The sequence below is a fragment of the Podarcis muralis genome, chromosome 1, assembly GCF_964188315.1.
Source record: "Podarcis muralis chromosome 1, rPodMur119.hap1.1, whole genome shotgun sequence".
Taxonomy (NCBI): domain Eukaryota; kingdom Metazoa; phylum Chordata; class Lepidosauria; order Squamata; family Lacertidae; genus Podarcis; species Podarcis muralis.
Window position 1 is genome coordinate 67,022,184 of NC_135655.1, and position 17,947 is coordinate 67,040,130.

General features: G+C 44.0%; 1 protein-coding gene across 1 annotated transcript in view; it reads right to left on the bottom strand.

Moving 5' to 3' along the window:
- The window catches only part of MICAL2 (microtubule associated monooxygenase, calponin and LIM domain containing 2), a 139,931-nt gene that overhangs the window by 29,058 nt on the left and 92,926 nt on the right, over window positions 1–17,947 (bottom strand). Inside the window, exons 26-28 of the mRNA XM_077930351.1 lie at window positions 6,209–6,398; window positions 3,404–3,576; window positions 554–631 (exon numbers count right to left, since the gene is read on the bottom strand). Of these exons, the coding sequence (XP_077786477.1) occupies window positions 554–631; window positions 3,404–3,576; window positions 6,209–6,398 (441 nt within the window). The remainder of the gene's footprint in view (window positions 1–553; window positions 632–3,403; window positions 3,577–6,208; window positions 6,399–17,947) is intronic.

The window sequence follows — 17,947 nt, forward strand, 5'->3', positions numbered from 1 at the left end:
ACCACAGGCAAGAGATACCTGAGAAGTATCACAAGAACACATGAATCTCTATTACCCCAAATCAGATCATTGGCCCTTCTAGGGCAGCAGCTTTCTGGGGTTTCAAACGGGAGACCTTCCCAACCTGACTTGGAGATATCAGGGATTGAATCTGGGACCTTCTGTTGTAAGAGTATAAGAAGAGTCTTGCAGGATCAGGCCAGTAGGCCCATCTAGCACAGGATGCGGTTGTCACAGACACCAACCAGATGCCTCTGGGAAGCCCAAAAGCAGGACTCAAGCACAGCAACACTCTCCCCTCCAGCACCTGGCATTCAGACGCTAGTGGAAGCAGAACATAGGCATCAGGGCTAGGGGCCATGGATAGCCTTCTGCAAGCAAGGCAGAGGCTCTTCCACTGATGCTGTTGGACTCCAACTTCTAACACATGTATGTTTTGCAGATGCAGGATGGGCCAGAAGGGAGAACCAGTCATGAAAACCTCATGAGGAAAGGGATTTGGAGCTGGGAACCAGTGGAAAGGAAAACAGTTAAGACCCATTCTAAATCTTACTTGACTGAATTTTCTTCTTCCAGTTTTGGTACTTTTTTGAGGCAGAAGGTTCTCGAAGACTCTGGGCTCGTTGAAGAGCTAAAGAGATGGAAAAGGACACTTTAAAACGGTCCATTTGGAAAAAATTTAAAACAATATATTGAATGAATAGAGGTTTCACTAAAGGGTCAAGCAACTGTATATGTCCTTTTGTGCTTCCATTCCCTGCCCTGGAAGTGAAATTCCATGGTCCCAAGAATAGCATATCCCCCCCCCCCCCGCCCTGAGCTACTGTAACACATTGGCAATTCCAAATCAAACACCCAACAATCTCTAGATCTGCACTATCTAGATCAGACATTTCCCATTAGTAACTTATATACATGCAAAAAAGCAGCAGGGTTAAAGCACTTTTCAGTTGCAATCCAGTATGCACACTGGGAGTAAGTCTTCCAGGACGTAATAGGATTTACTTCTGAATAAATATATACAGTGGAACCATGGTTCCCGAATGTCTTAGTTGCTGAACAAATCGGCTCCTAAATGCCGCAAACCCAGAAGTAAGTGTTCCAGTTTGCGAACGTTTTTCAGAAGCCGAACTTCCGACGCAGCTTCTGCTTGGGTGCAGGAAGCTCCTGCAGCCAATCGGAAGCCACGCCTTGGTTTTCGAATGGACTCCAAGAACGGATTAAGTTTGAGAACCAAGGTACCACTGTATAGGGTTGCATCCAGAGGTTTTTTTTCAGCCGGAACTCAGTTCCGGCACCTCTCAGGTGGGCACCATTGCCATTCTAAGAGAGCAAGAGTGAGTTCTGGCACACCTTTCCCCAGAAAAACAGCACTGGTTGCATCTTTAGTGTCATCTGAAAAGGCCTTCATTTTAAACAGTAGAGCAGAGGCAGGAAACCTTCTTGCCTCTGGATATTGTTTGGACTACTAGCTCCCACCATCCCCTGACCATTGGGTGATGCTGGGTGATGCTGATGGAAGCTGGAGTCCAGCACCATCAAGAGAGGCACTGCTTCTGCTCCTCATCCCTGCCAGCATACAGTTAAGATTTCTGTTTTGCAAGCATAGGTTTACAGTCAGCAACTTGCAAGACCGAGCAGGCATGCAGATCAATATGAAAGTGCCTATTAACCACTAGAGGGCAACGTTCACCAACCAGTGTTTCCTCAGAAAGTGCCACTTCTCAACTCCTTGGAATTGCTGTTCAACTTTTTAAATGATTAACTTTCACAGAATCCTGCGTCACAAGAGCTTGTTTTGTGCACTGCAGATTCTATGGCTCTTATTGTTTCTCTTCCTTGTGGGCTTTCATATAACTATGGGAGAAAATGTAACATTTGTCTTTCTCTGCAGAAGTTATTTATCACCATGACCATTCCCATGGGAATATGCAGAGCACAATAAACAGAACTCTTCCAATATGCTTCAGGAAAAAGCTAGTTGCGCTGCGCAGGCAAACAAACAATGCAAGTAAGAAAGCATATGCAACAGAGCCGCGGGGGTGGAACAGAGATATAAAAGGCAACTAAGGAGCAAAAAAGGGAGAAAATACATGATGTACCATGTGACCCTGTCAATGACAATGAAGAGTTTGGAGGTAAGATAACAGGGGAACATTTGTAACATAGATTGATCTTGAGAGAAAAAGTTGAGCTTTATTTGGCCAAAACAAAGCAAGGGGAAGAGAAAGGCTTTTGCTGTTATTACACATGGTCCTCTTCAGCTGGACACCTCTTCAGTTCCCTGTTGCATTTCCAAAGATAATCGTTATTCAAACAGCAATTTAATTCATACAAGGCTCTTTGCCTGGGGTGCTTGGATTAAAATATTGCCTTTTTTATCAAGTTATTGTTCTGCAAATTTATGTTTGCAATGTGCTGTCAGAGCAAAAAACCGAATTAACCTCCACTTGATATTTCTCTGAACAATTTCACATCAAAGGCAACTGGAGAACCCTGTGGTTGCAGAGCGGTTGCAGGTCACGATGAGAAGCCTTGGTCTTTTGAAACGAAACAAGGATAAAAATAAAATAATGGAAAAATACAAGAATGAAACCTATTCAGGATTCTATCAGTATTATTGTGTTTAATGACACTTACCTTGCAACCATGAAAATTCAGGCCTATGCATTTTTGCGGTGTTGTGTTCAGTTGTTTGGATGTATTGTGCGATGTTTTTCTTTTTAATTCTACAATCCCCTCCCCACTCTCTAGAGCAGGTGTGGGGAGCCATCGGCCCTCCAGATGTTGCTGGACTACACCTCCCATCGGCACCAGCAAGCACAGCCAATGGCCTGTGATGGTGTGAGTTGCAGTTCATCAACATTTGAAGGGCCACAGGTTTCCTACCTCTGCTCTTGAGTATTGGTGGGCATTCTATGATCACCAAGATGTTACTGGACTACAATTCCCATTATACCTGACCTTTGGCCATATTGGCTGGGACTGACGGGAGCTGTAGTTCAGAAGTACCGGGAGGGCCAAGGGTTCCCCAGCAGTGCTTTAGAGTAACAGTCCCTCTGACCGCCATTGGCTGTGTCACAGTGGAATCTGGTTAGAGTGGTCAGTTACCAAAGATGACAGGCTCATGAACTGTTAATAGTTCTGGAGCTAGGCATTTCAGAAGATCTAACTTACTCTAACTTCAGCAGATCTAAGGTGCTGGAGCTCCACCCTCTTCTCCTCCTGACTACCGTAGGTGTGGGCAAGCTAAGGCCAAGCTCCTGAAAGCTAAAAAGCTTTGGGAAATTTGGAATCCCAACACTCACAAGTTGCACAGTTAAATCCAATCACTCTCTGGACAACAAGAGCTTTTGAATGACCCCTTGATGGCGTGAATGGATTGAGTTGTTACAGAACTTGCCATTTGCAGCCTTCGACTTTTCATGGCCTTCTTCCTTCTTCCCCAAGCTTGTGTTCCGCAACAGAGGCTTTCGTAGGGATGGGGCACTGGTCCTTGGCTCAGGCAATGGGAACAGCCCTTCATCACTTTCAGAGATAGATGCGTCCCCATCAAAATCAGGCTCTAGATCTGAGCTAAGAAGCAAAAAAGAGAAAGACCTGTCACAATAATAGCATATGGCCAGCAAGTGGAACAAAACTGCCCGTCAAATATTTCACAGCTGCCCTTCTGTCTTCATAAGCATGGGTCACTGGAAAGTGCTGAGCAGTTGCAACTTAAATATTCACAGTAGCTTAGCACTGATTGCAAAGGCACTAGCTTCTTCAATTACTTTTAGCATTTTCCAGGAATTTGAGGCAGTCTGAATTTAATACAGAAATCTGTTTCACACCATAGATATTTTTACTAAGCTTGATGGGAACCCATGAGTTTCTTCATCGGAACTGGTGGGCTTTTCTTATGCCACAGGATACATTCTCTTAGAGGTGCATGGATCTGTCAGCCTCTGTTTCTCTCAGCTTCCCTTTCCCCCAATATTTTTTTTGGGGGGGGTGTTAAAAGAACTCGAGAAAATTGATCAGCGTTTTAGTTTAATTTACATGCTTTTGTGTGCAATTTTGCCTAATACACACATTTTTGCAAGTCAATTTCCCTTAATGTGTTTTCTACGTTATTTCCTATGCTATTTTAATTAGTATATGCATCCCCCCCCCCTTACTCAAATACATGCATTTTTGTACACATTACTTCGCTGGAGAAATGTGAATTTTGAAGGATGGCTGTGTTTGAATTCACTGTTGTTTCAGAAAGTACAAATCAGGTGTCATGGTGGGAGACACCAGCTGGGGAACCCTTAAGGGAAGATGGTTCAGAGCCTGAGAATTGGTGGTGGGATGATGATGAGTGGTCAGAGGAAGAAGAGGGAGCAGACTGAGAGGAGGAGGTGTTGGAAATGGAAGAGGCAACAAAGCTTAGTGAGCAGGAAGAGGCTGTGGCAGACAGCAGTCCAGACTCAGAGGCAGAAGCAGAGGCTGGAGAGCAGGGTTGGGGGGCAGCAAGACAGATATGAGACAGGCTGCTAAAGATGCCAAGGGGTGTCCCCATTCTGCTTTGACCTGCTCTCATCCCCCTGGTCTCCCAGAAACTAAAGAAGCATGAAGAGTGCAGAGCATAAACAGGCAAGACAATGGAGCCTCAGATTGCTTGGGAAGGAACTGAAGGAGGTGACTTAGGGAGCTATGGGAAGGTGGGAACCATCAGTCTCACAACTGCCTCTTTGGGCCAAGACTTACTGGGAAGAGTTGCTGTACTCATTAGGCCTGAGCTGTTTCTTTGAGTAAAGCGTTAACTTCACTGACACCTTGTGAGTTACTGCTGACCTGTTCCTGACACCCGCCCTGACATCAGGTAGGTTCACTTTTAAATGCAAACTGAATTGAATCTCTCTCCTTTCCTTACATCGTCTAAGCTTCCCAGTTGCTCTCCACTTCAACAAGCTGGACAGTTTTCATGTCATGGCACCTTCAGAGCACTCTGAGATTCCCCTCCTCCCTACAAAATGTTCCCTTGTTGTATCAATTTGCAGTGCCTCAGGAAGCTTTTGCAAAGTTTTTACGTCAATGTTTCTATGCTTCAAGTTTTACAGTTCTCATGTCTTGACACTCTCAGAGCAATCCAAGATCCCCTTGCCTACAGAATGGTCAATTTGCAAAGCAATGCAATGCAATGCCTCACCAGTTCCAATAACTGCTCCTCCCATTTGCCTCTATATTTTCATCACCCCCCCCCCCCCCGAAAAGAATTATGAAGAAACAAACATGCATTTATTTCATTTTAGAAATGAATACAGAATGCAAGAATTTGGAATAGAAGCAAAGGCATACTCTTAATCGCTGCGCCACTAGCATTCTCAATTTGCTTATATATAAGGTGTATAGAACTTTTGCATGTTTGATGTTTTATTGTGCTTTTAATTCTGTTGGGAGCCACCCAGAGTGGCTGGAGAAACCCAGCCAGATGGGCGGGGTATAAATAAAGTATTATTATTATTATTATTTATGAAAACTGTGTACACAAGTTTTGCTTGTTCTCAGGGGCTAAAAAAATCTTATTTCCCCCAATTTTTTTGCTCCTAGTCATATTTTCTGCATTTTAACCAATGTCCAATCCCTTTTTTCATAAAACTTTGCTATGTTTGGGTTTTGGATGGTTCTTCAAACCAGGAGAGCTGCAATAAATGGACCTAGTGTGCTCCCCTCCAGATGTTGTTGGACTCTGTGTCCCATCAGTCCCAGCCAGCAAGGCCAATGACGATGGATGATGTGAGTTTTAGTCCACTTTGGCTACCTTTGAGCGAAAGTAATTAAAGTGCAAAACAGGGCAGGACTTCTTCATATTTTGGCGATGAAAATCATGGCCTAGAATGTGCTACTTTCCTGAAAACTCTAATAGTCCTCAAATACTGTAATTTTTATAAGAGGCAGAACCAGTCTTGATTCAATTAAATCCCTCTCCCCAAAGCACTGACTCAGAACTTTGTGTAGGATGTAAATATTTCCTGCAAGTTAATCATATGCCCACAAGAGGTTCAAGGCAGCTGTAAAAAATAATGTTCCTGGTGCATCATCCTTCCTTCCCCCATACCACCTCCTGTGTTTATTTTAACAAACAGACTTTACAATGCCTGGCTTTTCCTAAACCATGTTTTCTCCTTCCTGCTGGGAAATAGGCTGGTTTCAGTTCCCAAATCCAAGCATCCCAAAATACCTGCTTCCATCACTGGTCACCATAACCCGGACAGCCTGAAGGTTGTTTTCCGTCATCTCTTCCTCTGGGATAACTCTTACCAAGGCCCACTCAGAGGACACAGAGGAGCACCTGCCTCTGAAGTCAAGCTCAGAGACGTTCTTGAACTTCTTTGGAGATGCTGGTCCGTCTTTTGGATAGTTAAAGCAATCTACAGGAAAGATAAAAGAAATGAAAATATGCCACATTGTATTAATGTATTTAGCGACACTGAGTCATTTCTTCAGATATGGTATTGCTACAGTAAAGACTGGGCAATGTTTCAAATGCTGCCATTTTGGAATAAATCAACTCTGGGAAGCCAGGCAGTTTTGTAGAATACCAACCGTTCTCAGTTCAAAGAGAGTCCTAGGGACAGTCAGTGCATGGAAAATCTCATTGAGTGATGGAATTGGCCCACAATAAATGTGAACGGTGCTATTTATGTGACTGCAATAGCCTAGAATATGTTGCTTGTGCAGAGAGTTGGTATATGGTCCCCTGAAATAACTGGTAGTTTGTTGGGCTTCTTTACAGAAAAATGGAGAGGCAAAGGTTGCTAAATCTGATAAATTTAGCCCCACTGGAACTTACTTTCTTTCTTTCTTTCTTTCTTTCTTTCTTTCTTTCTTTCTTTCTTTCTTTCTTTCTTTCTTTCTTTCTCTCTCTCTCTCTCTCTCTCTCTCTTTCTTTCTTTCTTTCACTTAATCACTTCTGTCTCTCTCTTGCAGAAGCAACTCAGACTGACTTACAACAACAAAGCCATGCAACAAAATAACTTTGGTTCACATGGGTATTCAGAAGCATGCTGTCTTTGAGAGTGGAGGTAGAACATAGCCATCAGGACAGGGGTGTGAACTTGAATAAAATATTGGGGGGGGGGAGGTAAGCCCCGCCCTGCATAATCAGCTACATGACACAATGCACGCACACCATTTGAATGGCAATGCCCATCAACTTTGGAGGGACCCAGCCCCTTCTAATATTTTATTGGGGGAACGAAGCCCCCTCAGCCCCTAGGAGTTGGCTCCTATGCACCAGGGTTAGCAGCCACTGTTAGCCTTCACCTCCATGAATTTGTGTAATCTGCTTTTAGAGCCATCTAAATTGGTGGCCTCACTGCCTTTTGTGAGAGCAAACTCTGTAGTTCAACAATGCACCTTTGTGAAGTACTTCCTAATTTCTAGCCCAAACCCTCCACCATTCAGCACCATTGCATGTCCATGACTTTCTTCTTCTGGAGAAAAACTTCTCTATGCCCGCTTTCTCCATGCCATGTATATTTTATTACACTCCTGTCATGTCTCCTCTTACTCACATGGGGGCCTGCAGACTGTCACTATTTTGGGGTGGGGATTCTGTTCGCCATTGCCTACTGGCAAATTCAGGTTTCACAGCTCCAATTCATCTAGCACTCTTGTGTGACAAAACCCAATCCCTGCCCCCACACCAGACTTCTGGAGACAAGGCAAGCTATGGGGAATGAACTAGAAAATGAGGGGAAACAGTTGCTTGACACAACATCCTATAACCTCTCTGTGCACAGAACAAATGCTCAATAAACAGGTTGTCTGGAAGCTTCCCATATACAGACTCTGACTCCTAGGGGCTGAGGCAGTTCTGGCCCCCCTCATTTTGAGGGAGCAAGGTCCCCTTGATGTTCAGAAGACATTGCCCAAAGTTGCATTGTCTGAAGAAGCTGATGTCTCCGTCCCCATGTTGATGGTTTCTCAAAGACCAACAGAGGAGGTCAGAACTCTTTGGAAATGTCAAGATGCTCAAAAGGTGACTTGGAGAACAAGTCCTCAGGAACAGTGTGAGTTCATATTAGAACACGCACTGTGAACTAATTGCACATTTGCACACGGAAGACAGGCTAAAGCCAAATAGCAGAAAACAGAAGCGTAACAGGCAGGGAGGAGGGTTGTGCACAAGGGATTATGACGCAAGCTCAAATGTTTGCCTGTGGGACTGTTTTGAGCAGCTGTTCTATGCCTATAATTATCACAGCACTCTCCTTGCATTCTCAAACTGCCACCCTACATATCTTTTGGCCCGTACACAAAAGGCAAGCTCTTGAAAAGCTCTGCAACTGACAATGGAAACATATTGCAAAGCTGCCTATCTATAAGCAGAGCCATCATCTGGGACCGAACTGCAACTGTGACACTGACTTGCCCTTCAGATCGTTCATCCTTCCTCTCGCTACCAGTTTCTATTGAAATAAAGGTCATGATCGCAACAGGCTGTGGTATGGCTACTCTGGTCCTTCTGTTCACTGACCTCATGCAGCCAGACTCCTTGTTACAAGTACAGAAAATCTCAGCAGGTCACAGACAAACCCCCTCCCCATCACTGGTTATTTTGATGCCTTCCTGCTGGCCTATCCCTCCAAAAGAGAGACATAAAAGGGCTCAGTTTATAAAAACAGGTGAAAGAAGAAGAAAAAGGGGGGGGGAAATCAATTCTCAGTGGCAGATGTGATTTTCAAGAAAAGTATAACCTACTGTTCCAACACAATTAAGGAGCCTCACTCACCAATGTTGAGCATGAACTTGATTCAGGCTGGAAAGAGTTTAGGAGGGTCTTTGAGAGACATTCATTGTCAGAAGGTGGGATAAAAACATAGCCAAGAAACTAAATATACCTGCACACTTCAGTTCCATTGAGTTCAATGTGCTCAGTGTGTCCTACCACTTTGCCTAGATTGCATGGATGGAATACTCTATAGAACCATGATAGTCATTCCTATATTTATATTCTGCCTTTCTTCCATCATAGAACCCAAGGTGGTCCCCTTGCATGTGAATCCCAGGAGGTCAACCATCCAGGAACCGACTAGTATTGTTTTGTGGGTAGAGTGAATGAGTGTATAAGTGATTTCATAAAATAGCAAGGTGAGGCCTCATGTGCTCTCACATCACACCATGGGACACGTCACTACCTATGTCCTGGTGGTATAAACCTCGTTGAATTCAGTGAGTCTGCTGCTAGCAGAGCATTTGGAGTAGAGAGATCCAGATTAGGAAATAAACGGCCAAGTACTCCTTAAAGAACCCAAGTATCTCTTTAATTGATTAAATTCTATAGAGTAGAACTTCAAGGATGGTAAATTCAGTTATTCAGACTTCATGCATTCATTTTATGGGCATATCATAACACTCATATAAATCTGCGCTGCAGTGGAACACTGTACAGGTCTGGTTGAAAAGAATATTGTAGTGCTGCAAAAGATAAAGGTAAAGGGACCCCTGACCATTAGGTCTAGTCGTGACCGACTCTGGGGTTGCGGCGCTCATCTCACTTTACTGGCCAAGGGAGCCAGCGTACAGCTTCCAGGTGATGTGGCCAGCATGACTAAGCCACTTCTGGAGAACCAGAGAAGTGCACGGAAATGCCGTTTACCTTCCCGCCGGAGCGGTACCTATTTATCTACTTGCACTTTGACGTGCTTTCGAACTGCTAGGTTGGCAGGAGCAGGGACCGAGCAACGGGAGCTCACCCCGTCACAGGGATTCAAACCCCTGACCTGCTGATCGGCAAGTCCTAGGCTCTGTGGTTTAACCCACAGCGCCACCCGTGTCCCTGCAAAAGATACAGACAGCCAAAATAATCAGAGGCCTGGAGCACATTCCCAACAAGAAAAGTCCATGTTTCTTTCTGAGATTTTGTGTCAGTAAATAAGGAAATTAAAGTTATATGAGCGTAGAGAACAGGAGTCAGAGGGAGAACCAAGTATTTCAGAAGTAGGAATTTCAAACTGTGCTGCAATTCTACAAAATTAGGCAAACTTGCACACCCCTGCACATGTGTGCACATACTGATTTTGCCGAATTTTTGTAGTTTTTGAGAGCACAAGACACAAAGAAGCAGAAGCCTGTCTGTCCATAAAATTACTAGCTACAGTATTGCTGTTTCTGCCCACTAAAAGCGACACTAGAAATTTGAAATGAGATCTTTATTGCCTCCTGCCATAAAGCCTTTCAGGACCATGGTAAACATGGTGAATAAATGAGAGATGACATCTCTCTGCAGGGAGGGAATCCACAAAGCTGTAAATATCTTGGTCCCAGCAGGACAGACAGAAGCTGGGGTGCTAAGGAGATATTGTTAATTACTTTACAAAGACAGGGTGATTACCAAGAGAGCTGTGCAAATTGCACATAACATTCCTTGGGCGAAGGTTGCATTAAATCACAGACTGACTGTGAATTTTTGCATTACACTCATATGCAGAACAGATATGGAAGAATGCAGAATATACTAATTGTATGCATGGCCAGTGGTAAAATGCATAGAAGATGACTTCTTCTTCTTTGGCAGTCACTTGTAGCCGAGTAAGATTGTCTTCCATAAACACAGTTTTAACAATGAGTCCATAAGTGACTGTGGAGGCCAATTCTGGACCCACACGTCCTTCCAAAGTGGGGACATTGGTTCCCAGGTGGGAGTTGATCACAGTGTGGATTTGCCAAGCGTGCCTTCCTCTTAGCATGTTTCTCCCTTGCATTCTGAGTTCGAGTGTTTTCAAAGTCTATGACACCTTTGGTGTCTTAAACTAACTTTCAAGTTACAGCAAAAATATGTTACTCTGGGATTGGTCTGAATGCACTCACTGGGCAGTGATTCTTCATTCTCACTTTCTATCAAGGCAGGTTGCCTGAAGCATACCTGGGACCTGTAAATAGTCTTGGCAAAGCATTCCTGCTCAGTACCCCACTTTTGTTAAGAACATGAGTTGGCTTCTACAGTGACCAGAGGGTATGTCTTTCTGCTCCCAACTCCTCTCCTTTCCTCATATGTAAATGTGTGTATAGAGTCCAGCATTCAACAGAGGCACACTGAAGTTCAGAGAACAAAGTTGAATTCCTTGAAGATTGGGGGGGGGGGGTTCCAGAGATTTCTCAATGGTAAAGTTGTGGACATCTATGCTCAATTTATTTACTGGCAAATAAATACAAATACCACAAAATGGTAAAAAGCCTCCAGTAACTTTCATCTACACACAATGCGAAAGAGATTCAGTGCAATCATTTGTGGGTTGAATTGGTTTGTTTGTTTCTTGTATAGGATATTTGTTTTTTAATGTTTGATGTTTTGTTGTGTTTTTATTTCTGTTGTAAACCACCCAGAGTGGCTGGGAAAACCCAGCCTGATGGGCAGGATATATTAAAAAAGTAAAGGGACCCCTGACCATTAGGTCCAGTTGTGACCGACTCTGGGGTTGCGGCGCTCATCTCGCTTTATTGGCCGAGGGAGCCGGCGTACAGCTCATGTGGCCAGCATGACTAAGCTGCTTCTGGCGAACCAGAGCAGCGCACGGAAACACCGTTTACCTTCCTGCCGGAGCGGTACCTATTTATCTACTTGCACTTTGACATGCTTTCAAACTGCTAGGTTGGCAGGAGCAGGGACCGAGCAACGGGAGCTCACCCTGTTGTGGGGATTCGAACCGCCGACCTTCTGATCGGCAAGTCCTAGGTTCTGTAGTTTAACCCACAGTGCCACCCGCGTCCATTATTATTTTTTTATTTTATTATTATTATTATTATTATTATTATTATTATTATTATTATTATTATTATTATTATTATTCCCCTTTTCCTTGCTGTGTTCACTGCCCCTCACCTGCAACTCAAAATAACATGGATGAAGTGAACTGTAGTCCTCAAAAGTTTATTCCAAAATAAATATGTTGGTCTTCAGGGCAGCCCAAGATTTTTTTAATGATTCTCGTTCAAAAGGAGACCAAAGCCCATCTAGTTTGCACTGCGAATTGTCTACTCTGACTGGCAGTGATGCTCCAGGACTTCAGACAGAGGATATTTCCAGTTCCACCTGGAGATGCCAAGGGCTGAATCTGGGACCTTTTGCATGCAAGACAGATGCTCCCTCTCTTTCTCTCTTTCTCTCTCATACAGGCAGGTTCACGCTTCAATTCTACACTCGCAGGGGGAAAACAGTTCTGTGTAAGGATGCAGCTGGGAATGGAGTGTTGGGAAGAGAAGAGGAAATAAATCAAGCAGCTGAATGGAGGAAGCCCAACTGAAGGCAGGAAAATCTAGATGGGAAAGGAAGCAATATGGTGCAAGAGTGATGCACAGAGATCTGTGCTGCACATGGATTGTCTTTCCTGCCGGACTTCCAGCTTTCTTCTTTCTAGGTTTGTGGAGAAGAAACGTTTCCTTTGTGCTCCTTGTATGCATTATACTGATTGCTAATGCCACTTCTCCATTAACATTGGAGAGCAGGAAAGGAAGGAATCCTCATACATGTAACCTAAAGTGAATGAGCCCCATTCCAATGGAGGCAAAATTATATATCAAGAGTCTTGCAACAAAGACTTGTGTAAGTCAGACAGGATGTATCTGTATAAGCAGGCTTCCTCAACCTGGTGCCCTCCAGCTTTTCTAGACTACAACTCCCCTCAACCATAGTCAGCACAGATTCCTATGTTACAGGTGTGCTGGCTGGGGCTGATGGGAGTTGTAGTTCAAAACAGCTGGAAGGTACCAGGCTGTGGAAGAATGGCAGTATTCATAGGATTTTTATTCTTCTTTGCACATGTGATTCAGTTTGAAACTGAAAAGTACATTCTATCTGCTTTGAACATCAATTCAACTGGTTTCTAAGGCACTTGTTCAACCCCTGGGTTGAGGTCCCCACTGTTTTCCTGTTGCTAACACACAAGCTTTGCTTACTTTACACAGAAAAGGCTGAAAAGAAGCCAAGCACACCCAGCAACAACGAATCACAGCGCAAAATGTTCCCTTGTACAGAACAAGCTGGAGCAGGATAGGGACTGAAAGAGGCACCATATTTTGCTCCCATCAAAAGGAGAGTTGCAAAGCAATGTTTTACTGCACTGGAAAAAATGCAGTTTGTGACTCTTCTGTGGCAGCATGAAATATGGAAGCAGATCACTTTGAGCACACTTTGCAGAACTGCCAAAACACTGAGTGAAGAGGCTGCAACAGGGCTGGGATGAAATGCTGCCATTGCTCCCCCCCCCCCCCTGTCATTTGCTATCTCACTATGAAGGCAAGGATGGAGGAGGATACAGTGGTACCTCAGGTTACAGACGCTACAGGTTACAGACTCTGCTAATCCGGAAGTAGTAACTCAGGTTAAGAACTTTACCTCTCAGCATGAGAACAGAAATCGCACGGCAGCAGTGGGAGGCCCCATTAGCTAAAGTGGTACCTCAGGTTAAGAACAGTTTCAGGTTAAGAACAGACCTCCAAAACGAATTAAGTTCTTAACCTGAGGTACCACTGTATTTTGACACTATTTCAGGGGTGGGGGAGATGCCTCTTGTTATTGACAACCTTGCTGCTCTTGGAAAAAAGGTTGTTGCTGCTGCTGTTGTTATAACACAACTCATAAGGAACATAAGAATATCCTGAACACAAGAGCACTCTGTTCACCTGCGATTCACAGCAACTGGTATTCAGAAGCATATTGCCTCTTTTCAGTGATGGATGACTGGGCACCCTTTTCTTTTCTGCACCTAAAACACTCCTGGAATGATGCTACACCATAACAGAGCATTATTATTATTATGAAGGGGCGTGGGGGAAAGTGTCTACTCAACCGGGAGGTTTTGTTTGGTGATTCCTTTCCACCATTGTCACACCGTCAGGCCACAATATAGGAGTTTTTGTTCAAAGAGAAGAAGGTATGTTTTGCTACCCAGGTGTTCTAACCAAAGCAAAGTTCTGTTAGCTGTGTCAAGAGATCACGACACAACCTCCTCCTTTTAGGAAAAATACAGAGCCTCAATATTCTATGCAAACAGTGGAAACACAGAAGCAGGAAAAGAACAGAGTGAACTAATACCGTAATTAACCTGACTTTTTTCATGTTTTCCTTCATGAGTAAGTTTCATTAGAGGCAGGTAGGCCTATAGAAATACCAGCACAACTATGGAACTTTGTCTCCTGAGGAGTCATTTCAAATTCAGTTGGGTATGTGGGGGTAAGGATTGCAACCTAAGTCCCAAGAACATCTGAAGAGGTCCCAGATTTATGTCCCTTTCATGTTGAGAAAACAACCTACTTTTTCAAATCTTTAGTCCAACCTTATTCCATTAAGAATTTCACCCTCAAGGCATTGCTCTGGGAGAGCCAGGAGATTCAAGCTAAACACTTGCGGAATACACCAAGCAAGGGGAACTGCAGTTCTCATGGAACAGATGCTGGGTTCCTGTAAACATTGCAACTTAGCCAACTAAAACACAAGGTTGGATCCTGCAAAGATCTGAAATCCTTATCTACACGCAACACAGCAACAACAATAAATCAAATTAGCTGTTAATCTGGATGACAGCCATTTGCCCTTAGGTCCAGCTGTTGAAAGGAAAAGAAATATTTAAAATAAAAAATACATATATTGAGGTAAAAACAAAATCAAAATAAACTCAGGAATGTTCTTCTCTTCTACACAAGTAGTCCCAGAAATATATTAATTCAATTCCTAGAAACTAGGGATGGGGGGAATCAATTCAGTTCTATTCACATTTTAATCTAAACCTAGCTAATTGGTACTTCATGAACTAATACGCCAAATGAAAACACAGATATCCTTCAAAATTCTCACTTGTCTAAATTTTGCGATGGAGTTCTCCAAACAACTAAAGGGTGGAATTCAATACCACGCAAAGGAGATCATTTCTGCTTGCCCGATGAAACAATTTTTCCTCTCCTCTCTCCTCATGCTGTTCGGGGGGGGGGGGGGTGTCTCCTAATCCTTTTAAGCCGATTTGGGGAGGGCACAGGGGTATGTGGGGAGAGGAGAAGCAGGGAGTCCCATTGCATACGGCTTATTGTGCTGGCTTCCGCTAGCATAATTTAGTTGAATCTAGCCCAGTTGACTCTACAAAAATGCACTGCATTAGAGGAATTTGCTCGCAAAAATATGTACAGGTAGGAGAAAAGTGCACTAAACTACTGAACAATTTTCATGGGGTCTTGGGGAGGGGAAAAGAAATGCAAAACTGGTGTTGAGAGTGGCAAATTGAAATTGAGATTAGAAATAACAGAAACTGAGAGAAACCAACATTGACATTTGCCCATCCCTACTGGAGACTTCAACACAACATCTCACAGCCAGTCCCTTCCTATCACGTGGCTGTACACCAAATCCCACCAAAAGGCCAGCCCAGATTACACTACCCAGAGTGCTTGAGAGACTGCCTTGAGAGACTTTTGCCACTATTTGTGGAATTTTCTGCTTTGCACTAAAATCGCAAAACTTGGCCAGCTGGTTGCTTAAGACCAATGCAAGCGGGAAAGCCTTCCTAAGGGCCTAACTACACTACATGTTAACAATGTGATTAAATCACATGCACTGTGATTGGTAAATTAAATGTCAGGCACAATTTCTATCAAGATCATAGCAGACGGGGAGGGGAGGTTTAACACTTCCCTCCCCAACCACAATGTGTGAGCAATTTGTCTATTCCACACACCCCACCCCATGCAGAAATTAGCACTAGGGGGAGAAACTCCCTTTCGTGTCAGTGAAAAGACTTGGTGCAACTTTTCAGGGAAATGGAGAGAGGGGCTGAAAGCAAATTTTATTGTTTTGGCTGGAATAAAATCTTCATTCAAATGGCCAGCTGCTTGCAGATAAGAGGACTTAAAACTGCAGATTTATCTACTGGTATAAATTGACAATAAGAGGCCAAAAGAAAAGAAGGCATTTGCTCCACCGTATCCAAAATATCGAGCCACTTTTGTGTCCAGTGGGACACCTGTTCACACACACGCAGTAAAAATTAGGAATTGGCTTTCATTTTCCAGTTCTCTCAGCTAAAGATCTCTAGGATAGGCTGCAGGATGAATAGCGGTTCATATTCATCTCTTGCCAGAAATGCTGCTTACTATACCCTGGAGGCTGCAGGCATGCTGCGAAGATAGAAGGCGTTAATCCTTGAGTGGAACTTTGCAAGCCAAACCGGTCGCTTAATCGTGGTCAGGGTGTTTGCCAGTTTGCCAGATGGCATATTCCAAGAATATCTGCTCCTAGAGTGCCAGCCAACTGGAACTAGAAAAGCCAAACATACAAGCCCACTTACCACCTCCTTAGCTTGTGTTACTCCACAGTAATTTAGCACTGACAAGAAAAAAACAAACACCCCTAAATGACTCTTCAATATTCCTTTCTTGTAATCTAATGTTTTAACAAGCACTTGAAGATAGGAAAGGCTGGGCATAAAATCAAGGCATCCTATTTTTCTATTGATAGAGGGAGGAAAATATCCCCACGACAGCACATTTCTCACCAGAGTCTCTGGATTCTTATTTACAGGTTTGGTTGTAGAAGTAGAATTTCTTCTTCTTCTAAGAGCTGTTCAACAGATGGCCAATGTTTACCTTCCTAATTCATTTGTCACATTCTCTCCCCCCCAGGTTCTGATCTTTCTGGAAACCTTGTAATGGTAATTAAGTGATAACTCAGAAAACAGCTGTACAGCATTGCCTAGGACTCGTAACAGAAGCGAACTAAGTACATTACACAACGGCGAGCAATACCTAGTACAGGGGTTGTTAATGTGCTTGCGGGCACACAGGTGCCCCCATGGGCGTAGCCAGAATGGGGGGGGCAGCCCTTTTGTTAGGGGTGCAAAAACTCAGTTAGCTATGTATTTTCATTGATTTAGTGGGGGTGGCTGCCCTTCCTTGCTCCCCCTTGGCTACACCCATGGCACCCGCAGAGACATTCCCTGGCGCCCATTGGGGAATGTCCCCCCTCTGTTTGATGAAAGAGGCTTGAAAGCAACAGTTTTTGGTACCCAACACAGTTGTAGTATGTGCTTTGTTGCTGTGTGTGTGTGTGTGTGTGTGTGTGTGTGTGTGTGTGTGTGTTGCTCATGTAATTTTATCCAATTTCCAAATGAGCCCCTGGGCCCAAACAGCTTGGCGGTCTCTGAACCAGCATATTGCCATAAAAGTTAATTTCATAGCATGCCACAATGAGGGAAAAGTAGCTTTTTAGCTGTATTTTTAATGTCAGACAAGGGTCGGGAATCAAGACTCCACAGAGACCTGCCGAATTTTACTTCCTATTTGGCTGATTCTGTTTACAAAAAAGAAGAGTGGGGGGGGAAAGAATTGGAAACTCAAGAAGTGTTATGCTGGCCCCAAGTGTACACATCTAACCAGGCTGACATTATCCTCCCCATTTCAAAGCACTGGCTTCCCATAGATGTTTTCAAAGCAGTTTCTTGACATCAAGTAGTTGGCCACTGCCCAACCTTGAAAGAAGCCCACAGTCGGGCGGAGGGCCAAACCACCCTTCTTTTAGGGCTAAACTGCATGTGATGGCAGCAGATCTGTGCGCAGAATCAGACCAGCTGCCCAGATCCCTATCAAGTGACAGGACAAGGAGAAAGATCAAGCCCAGCAGAGGTGGGCACCACTGAAATCGCGTCCCCTCCTCCCTTCAAATATCTGAAGCAGCTCCGCTAGAAGAAGAATGGTTGGGAGAGAATGACTGTGGGTTGGCTGAGCTCGCCCTTGCCCCATTTTAGGAATGCTTCCATCCTTGGCTAGCCCCTGCTGGCCCACTGCCCAGGGGTACCTCGATTTGGATGTAAAACTTCGCCCAGCTTGTTTACAATGGGAGGGAAGCATCTACTTACCTTATTGCAATTTGAAGGAACACTTGTGGTTTGTAACTCTAGATATGTTTATGCAGGTGAGAATGCAGAGAATCAGG